The sequence below is a fragment of the Gavialis gangeticus genome, unplaced genomic scaffold (genome assembly GCF_001723915.1).
Source record: "Gavialis gangeticus isolate Ggan-Ray unplaced genomic scaffold, GavGan_comp1, whole genome shotgun sequence".
Taxonomy (NCBI): domain Eukaryota; kingdom Metazoa; phylum Chordata; order Crocodylia; family Gavialidae; genus Gavialis; species Gavialis gangeticus.
In genome coordinates, this window is record NW_017728998.1 from 1965524 (window position 1) to 1974216 (window position 8693).

At 42.4% G+C, this 8693-nt stretch overlaps 1 protein-coding gene across 1 annotated transcript in view; it reads right to left on the reverse strand.

The window, feature by feature from the left end:
* The window catches only part of HAS3 (hyaluronan synthase 3), a 33450-nt gene extending 24836 nt beyond the window's left edge, over positions 1-8614 (reverse strand). Inside the window, 2 exon segments of the mRNA XM_019505243.1 lie at positions 8004-8290; positions 8293-8614. Coding sequence (XP_019360788.1) covers positions 8004-8290; positions 8293-8614 — 609 coding nt within the window.
* Between the last annotated feature and the right edge of the window lie 79 nt (positions 8615-8693).

Sequence of the window (8693 nt, forward strand, 5' to 3'; positions counted from 1 at the left end):
GCTAATGTTACCTATTTAGGCAAAATACCAAATGCCTCCAAGAAGCACATATTTATTGCTTATTAATCCCTCTGGTTCTGGCTGTTACACCCTGCTCAGGGTCAGACCAATTGCCATATTTGGGGTCACAAAAGAATTTTACCCCATTGTCAGATTGCTATGAACAGTGTGTGTGGGGGGGGTGGGGGGGAGTTGCCTTCCTCTGTAATTGGGTGCATGGCCCTCTACCCAGGACCTCTTGAGCATATATTACAATGTTTTATAGAAGCAGGACGTTGGCTGCCATAGTTTCCATGATTTACTTGTAGCAGATTAGATTGTTAGGCTTACACTGTGTCAGTGTTGAGGATAATTTTACATAGAGGTTGAATTATGATTGTATGGGATGGTTTGGATAGGGTTGATCTTGCCTCAGGCAGGGGGTTGGACTTCCAGCCCTACTTCACTATGACTGTATGACAAAGGAACCTGCGTACCTGAAGAATGTATTATTCTCCATATTCTGCTCATCTCCTAAAGCCAAATTTATAAGAACAGTGGGAGTAAGATGAAGTGAAAAAATGTGCATGCATTTCTATGAATACAGTTCTGCACACAGTAATGCTGTTTTCTATAGAAATCTGGCAACTAAAAACAGAAATAAAGTAAATGCCAAAGGCCAAAGTTATGCCTGACCATTGTGCATCTGCAGAGGAGGTAAATAGTACAGCAAACTCCCTACTGCAAAAGTATAGGATAACAGTACCTTTACTTTGTACTTAAAAAATAAAGTCTGCTTCAGAAGTCACAGAAGCCCAGGGATTAGTGGTCCCTCATGGTAGCCCTTAAGGTTTATTCAATGTACGTGATTCCACCTCCTATATACACACAGACACATGCACAATGATTGATTTGCCAGCAGACTGGGCCCAGATACAATGCTACAATGAGTGAATGCAGTGTTTCACATGGCTTGAGGAAAATGACCCACTACTGCTACTGGAGTTATTTGATTCACATGACACATGCCCATACATGTAGTAGGACTGGAAATGGAAATGACTCCTATGAATAATCTTTATGAGCATACCCCATATTACAGGTCAATCAAATTCCATATGGGCCTCACCCTGGCAACAAAGATCCATATCACCATGGAGAAAGGCACTTCTTTTAAGTAATTTCATCCCTGACACATTCATCTGCATACACTATTGGACCTTCTACTTCTTGAAAAGATGGTCCAAAAAAGTATTAGGCTATTAATAGCTATTGTTTCATTCCTCTCAATAGCAATGTTGAACATATAGGATTACAGTTTCAGCTAGGAAAGAGCAGGCAATGAATACTTAGAAAATGAAGATCCCTTTATAACTCAAATGCTCTAAATACAAATCAAGGAAAGAGAAGTAGGGGTGAAAATATCATATGCAAACAGAACTGGGTTTAGAGTCAATGTTTTTCAACATTTTCTAGGAGGCATCAGCCTGTATGTTTTATCATCCTTGGCCAGACTTTGAAAAGAACACACTGCAAAGAGCTTTAGAGGGATTATTCCTTCTTGTTTTATTCTACTTACTTTCTTTGGGCCTTTTTGGCAGTTTTTCAGTATATGTTGCATGCAAGAGAAACAATTTTTCATGCATTTTGTCTTAGAATCTACCTTCATAACATCCTTGGCAATAGAAACATGTCTTTCAAATACATTAGGAAATGTCATGCTCAGGAAACGAAGGATTAGTAAAGACAGGGCCAGACAAATGCTGTGTATACTTCCAAGTACATTGCAGTTTTGCCAGTGCAGCTCTGCCCATGAAGCAATCCTAATGATCTTGTTCAAGGTCTCTCATGTGCAAAGACTGATAATTGTGATGAAACAAGCCCAAATATTTGGTAGCTGGCAATACGGACATAAGAGTAAGAGACCAGAATGAGAATACCAAGCTTATTTCACTTGCGACTTAACTAGCATCAGTACTTGGGTCTCCTGCCTCAATATCTTTTATGTCCATTTATCCAAGTTCCTTGTCTTCAGCACATTTAGCAAATAGTGTGTTAAACAAAACACCACATATATTTGGAAACAAAGTCCAAAATAAATAATTCTTACATAAAACTAAAAAAGACTTGTGGATGTGCAGAACGTATGTGAATCTCCCAGCTCTTACATTAGGAAATTAATTATCTCTCTGCTTAGGGAGACATAAACTGCATAATGTTATGTACCCTCACTCTGTCTATAAAATATTAACTTGCATTTTATATATTTCTACCACTGCCTGAAATATGTCTGAGATCAGAATTGTCTGAAGTAGTACAAATGATGAATTTTTAGTTATTTTCCACAGTAAACTTCAGAGTTTACCATAATGGAACTACACCAGTAACTAATGACCATCAGGCATAGATGATACCTCTGTAATTCTTATCACTGTTCTGGAATGTGATGCTAATCTTATTGAAATAATTTGATCATGGCCAATATTTGTTTAAATTATGTTTAATACTCATTTATAGAATGTTTCATCAGATTCCCTTTCCTAGCGTTCAGAGAAACTACTCTGTCTGCCTTTGAACTTCCTTTAGGAAGTTCCCTCTCACTTCTCCTCTGGCAATCATTCTCATCCCCAAGACACTTGAATTATCTCTGACTTTGAAGTGCTGTTTAGCATTAGAATCCCAATGAGCATCACAGTTCAGTCTTACATATTCATCTTTGAAATGCATTTAGGTTTGTGAAAGTCCAAACAACTTAGACCAATTCTCAGCCATAAGAAGCACCGTTGTACATAATTACTGAGACATCAAAACCCTATAGTGGTAACTGCAAACATGCTGAGTTGTTTGTAAACTAAATGATAGATGTCATTATGATTTATTTTATACAAGAAGTTGTAAAGCACTGCCATCACTGATAGAACCAGGAAAATTACAGAAAACAAGCTAGCATCCATATATGTGTCACCCAGTTCAGTACACAATATAACTGGTCCATTACCCACAATACAAATGGATATTTTAGAAGCAATATCTGAATCCAGGCATTTTTTTTTTTTGTTCCATATGGTCCATAACAGAAACAGAACCCTTTGATTTTTTTCCCTAGATTCTAAATCCAGATCCTTGAGTTCATATAATCTTTTCTCTGGCATAACACTAGCCCCTTTACTTCTTGTAATAGGTAGATGTTGTCTATAAGATCAAAACTACAAAATACTTTAAGATAACAAAAAAAATTGTGTTCCCATTCCCCTCATCTTATTCCTTATCCTTTTAGCATAATCACAGACAAGGTTACCAACTGCAAAAAAGGGGGAAAAAATCCTGACAATCTGCAAGGTTTTCACTGGCATCCAAACTTTTTAACATTTTTTTATTATTTTTTTTTTTTTACTGACAATTGCTTTTACTGATATATGCTTTACATAATGCAAGTGCAGTCTTTTGCTAGGCCCTGCCCTGCTGCCAGGCCCCAGTTAAGTGGATAGGTTCAAATTTACGGGTTTAACATCAACCTTAATAAAATTGTTTGGTTGTAAGTGAAAAGCTTTACAAAAAGCTAAAAAATGAGTCTTGAATTGGTACCCCTACTTGATTGCAGTGATGGTTTTACACTATGCTGCCCCCCCACCCCATTCCCACACCCTCAGAGGACTCTTAACCCCACACCATGCACCATACTTCTTTCCCCAAGCCCACTCCACAGACTTGCTCCCACCAGCTCTGCTCCCCCACCATCCCAGCATGGACCCCCAAAGAAGCCCTATTGTGACTCAGCAGTATTACAGGTAGTCTGGGACATACCAGCAGTAGCATGCAGATGAGACAACACTTCCTGAAAAGTGCTGCACTCCTGCTCAGACACCAGGTAGTTCTCCCGTGTTGATTCTGTTGGAACTGCTTAGTGTTTTTATTGATGGCTAAAGTTTTTTATGGTATGTTCTGACAGCCAATTTTAGCCTGATTTTTTTACTGACAATTGGCAAGCTGGTCACAGACACCACAACTTTCAGTAAAGTAGAGGGTTCTGCTTCCTTGAGCACTAGGATCTCTGTAGAGTTTCTGTACTATATCCTATTTACCTCTAAGTATTGACACGGAAGGCACAGAGTCACTTAGCTTCAATTTTTGGCACACTGCCACAGTTCACAAATTAGTTGTGTGTGCAGAAGTGTACTCATGCCCACAAAGTATCCTTGAATGGCCCTGCATTATGGCCAGGCAGCCAGCTGGCGAAATAAGCCAGTTAAAATCTAAATTTTAGATTTAGATATCTAAATATCAAGTGCTAGATGGAAGAACTGGAGGAAAAAGAGACAACCCTGAATTCTGGTCTGGGCCTGTGCTTACAATGGAACAGACACTTTCCAAGTGTTGTTTATCTACTTAGCCAATAAATAGTAATTGCAAGGTGCAGTGGATCAATTTCAAATGGAGACCTGTGCAACAATAATAATAAAAGTAAAAATTTAAAGATACTCCCTTACTTAGACAAAATAGAGGATGGTCCCTCAGTTAAGCTAGACAGTCAGAGCCATGCAACAGGTCTGTAGAGGTTCCCTAACACTCCACAAATAAAGTTTATTTTAAGGTCTTCTCATCCAAAAGTGCTTGTGTACTTATGGCAGACAAGTTTCTTTGGATACAACCAATTTCTTTTATTAGACCAATTCAAAGAGAGTTGGAAAAATTATTCTTTGCAAACTTTCGGGTACAAATACCCGTTGTCAGACTGAGGAAGGGTCTGCAGTTGGTCTGTGCTCTTCCTGGAAGAAAGAGTGAAGAAGCCAGAAGCCAGTATGAATGCAAGAAAGCCAGTCAGTGAAAATGTAAAGTGAGGTAGTCAATGGGTGAGAGATGGGGGTGGGGGTAGAGAATGATAATAGCTGGTAAAAAGTAGAGAGGTTACCCAGGGAATCAGATGTTAGACAGGTTATAATGTGTCATAAATCCAGTGTCTATATTTATTCCACAGTTTTTTTGCATCCAGTAGGTTGATGAAGTGAAGTTCGCAGGCCCGTCTGTGAAAGGTGTTTTGTCAATTCCCCTTGAAGATTAGAACCGAGAGACTAGAGAAAGTGATTTTCTTGTGAAAAATGTTCCCCCACAAATAATTGGGTATTCCTGTCTTGGGTTATCAGCGTGTGTTCATTCTGGTCTGCACTTGTTGTTTGGTTTCTCCTACATATTTTCCATCAGGGCATTTGGTCCACTGGATGAGATATATAACATTTCTGGAGATGCAGATGCAAGATCCAGAAATGTTGATGGTTCAATTGTAGGGTGTAGTAATTGTGGGGGTTTGGTGGAGATATGTTGGCAGGTTTAACATTTCTTGTCATGGCACAGTCTGGATCCATTCTGTGCATTTTGGGTCTTAGGAAGTTTGCTTCTGGTGATGAGGTTGGCAAGGTTCTGTGATTGTTTAAAGGCTAGAATGGGTGGTTCTGGGAAGATCTCTTTAAGAATTGAGTTGTCTTCTAGTATGGATTGCAATTTTTTGATGATTTTCTGTATAGGATCCAGGGAGAGATGATGTGTCATAACCAATGGTGGCAATTCATGGGGGATTTCCTTCTGTATTGCAGCAATTCTTCACATGTTATTTGGGTAGTGCTTTCAAAAGTGTGCTCTCTGTCCCTGGAGGAGTGTCCTTGTGGAGTGACGGCTCTTTTGAGATTTGTGAGGTGACAATTACTGGTGTTCTCATCAGTGCAAATCTGGTGGTATCAGAGGGCTTCATTGTACATTACAGCTTTCTTGGTGTGTTTAGGGTGATTGCAGGATCTGTGCAAATATGTATGTTGGTCCACAGTCTTCGTCTATATGGCGGTATGTATTTTACCATTCTGGATAGTGATCATCATGTCTAAAAAGGAAATAGTGCTGGAGTATTCAAGAGACAGTCTGATAGAGGGGTGGTGAGTGTTGAATTTCTGATGGAAATCAATCAGATGGCAGGTTTTCAGTCCAAACGATGAAGATGTGAGTGATATATCTTAAGTATAGCAAGGATTTGATGATGCAGTCTTGCAGAATTTTTCTTCCAGGTGGTTCATGAAAAGGTTGGCATACTGTGGGGTCACTTTCGTGCCCACAGCTGTGCCCATGGTCTGGAGTAGGTGCTGGTTATTGAAAGTGAAGTTGTTTTTTGTGTGAAGATGAAATGTATACATTCAGTAATATCTTTGGGTCCTTACTATGATAGATCTGCCAGGGTTCCCTTGTTTGTAGATTTTAGGAAGTATGTAAAAAGTCCTTGGGTTAGGTAGTGAAGGAATCAAGGTCTGTAGATTTTTTTTTGTAGTTCTGATTAAAATTATTTGATTGTTGTTTTGAGTTTCAAAGTGCAAAGGGGAGTAGGATCTTTCTCTAGTTTTTGTAGTAGGTGGTGTCAGAGAGTTGTCTGTTGGCTTCTTTATGTAGTCTTCACAGTTCAGGAGAACTATAGCTCCTCATTATCTGCTGGTTCTATTACTATTTGGTGGTTAGCTATTAGAGGTTCTATGGCCCTTCTCTGAGAGGGAGAGGTTGTACGGTGGCATGGGTTGTTGATTATTCCATTGTTCATTCTTTCCCTAAACCAATCAATAGAGCAGTCAAGGTTAGAATTTTGTCCACTTTGAGGTATCCAAGCGGATGTTTTTTCAGTTTTGGGGGGTTGATCAAAAGATAAAGTGTTGTTGGAAGTGGATTCATTTTGGTTGTGGAAATATTCCTTGAGGTGGAGGTGTCAAAGTAATTATTTTAGTTCTCCATATTGAAGTATTTTATTAGGATATTTTTCTGGACATAAATTCAGGCCTTTAGAGGGGATAGATTTTTCACCACAAGCTGGAGAGTACTCTGGCTAATGCCAAGCCTGTGGCTGGAGATGAAACTCATTTGTGGGGATGCAGACAAAGCAGATTCTAACCCACTCTGGACCAATGGCACTGAGAACTCAGGTCTCCCTCTCCTGGGAAACTGTCATAACCACCAGACTATGGCCTTCCTCTTCCATTTTATTTCTGTCATGTATGTGCTCACAGTGATTCTGTAGCAAAAACCAATCCCAGGCTGTTTGTATGCATCAAAAAAAATGCAATTACCTGATTGTGTACATATTTTTTGGCACATGAAATGCAATAGGATTTAGCCCTACATGTCAAAGTTTATACAAATAAAATGTAAAAGTAAACATGTACCCAATATCCAAAAAATCAATACAAAATGTTATATTACTTCCTAGCAGCCCAGATTCTCTGACAATGACCTGAATCTACACAGGACCTAACCTACTGAATTCTGTCGAAACAAAATGTTGAAGAATGCTAATGACAAACATCTTGAGCAGGGAGTAGAGGGACATGAAGATCATCTCAGCGTTGCCCCGCTGGAAACAGACGTAGGTGGCCTTGACGATGCCAACCAGCTGCACGGTGAGGAGGAAGAGGACGATGTTCCAGACACGGCCCCGGTAGAAGAGCTGGATGACGGTGGCGATGAGGAAGAAGGGGAAGAAGCCGGTGACCACGGACTTGTAGGTCATCCACAGGTGGTGCTTGTGGAACCACAGCACGTTGTACAGCCACTCCTGAAAGTACGACTTGCTCCAGCACGTCTGCTGGTTGAGCCAGCGCAGGTAGTGCATGGGCATCTCCATCAGGCACTTGGAGTGGGCCGTGTACTTGGTCCAGTAGCCCAGGCTCAGCACGCAGTTGGTGAGGTGCCCATCATCCCCAAAGCTGCACTGGCTGCCCAGGAAGGTCTGGTGGTACCAGTCCTCCAGGAACTGCTGCAACAGGGCATTGCGGTACATGCCCAGTGGCCCAAGGATGCACTGCACACAGACGAAGTAGGACTGGCAGGCCTGCTCCACGTTAAAGGCCATCCAGTACCACACGCTGCTTAGGAACAAGAACCACGAGTCATACTTGTTCAGGATTTGGACATCTCTGCTGACACTGCCCACGCGGGGGTCGTCCTCCAGGATGCACAGCATCTGTGCAGGCGGGGTCCAGCACCATGTCCAAGTCACACACCTGGATGTAGTCGATGGAGTGGCCAAGCGCGTGGAAGGCCCTGTACATCACCTCACACTTCCTGCCCCACTTCTGCATGATGCAGGCGTAGGGCCTGGCATGCACCAGGTGCTGCACATGGTCCACACCCTCCTGCAGCCCATCCTCTGTCCCACCCTTGCCCCGCGCGTGGAAGTTGCTCTTCCAGACATAGCAGCCGGCACTCTCGGAGCCCATGACCTCGCGGAAGATGTCCAGCATATACATGTTGTCGGGGCTGTTGCCGTCCACCACCAGCACCACGCGCGGTCAGGGAAGGAGATGCACTTCATGGAGTGCAGGCATTTCCACAGGTACTCAGGGTCCTCCTGGTAGGCCACAATGCACAGGACCACAGCATGCAGCACCTTTACTGGGCGCCCCTTGCGCCAGTGCTCCAGGAAGGTGAAGAGGCTCTGGATAAAGAGGTGCAGGCCCAGGATGGCGCCATACAGCCCAAAGGACAGGTAGTGCTTCTCAGCGTGGATGAACTGGTAGCCAGTGACGTAGGCGGCCAGGATGCCCCCCAGCACCAGCAGGGCAAAGAAGCTGGTCCCAGTCACATGCAGAGCTGTGGTGAGGTGCACGGACATCTGGGCAAGCAAGAGAGGCCGCGTTAAGGTGGCCGGGACAGCAGCTGGCCCGGGGCAAGGGGCCAGGACATCCCCGCCG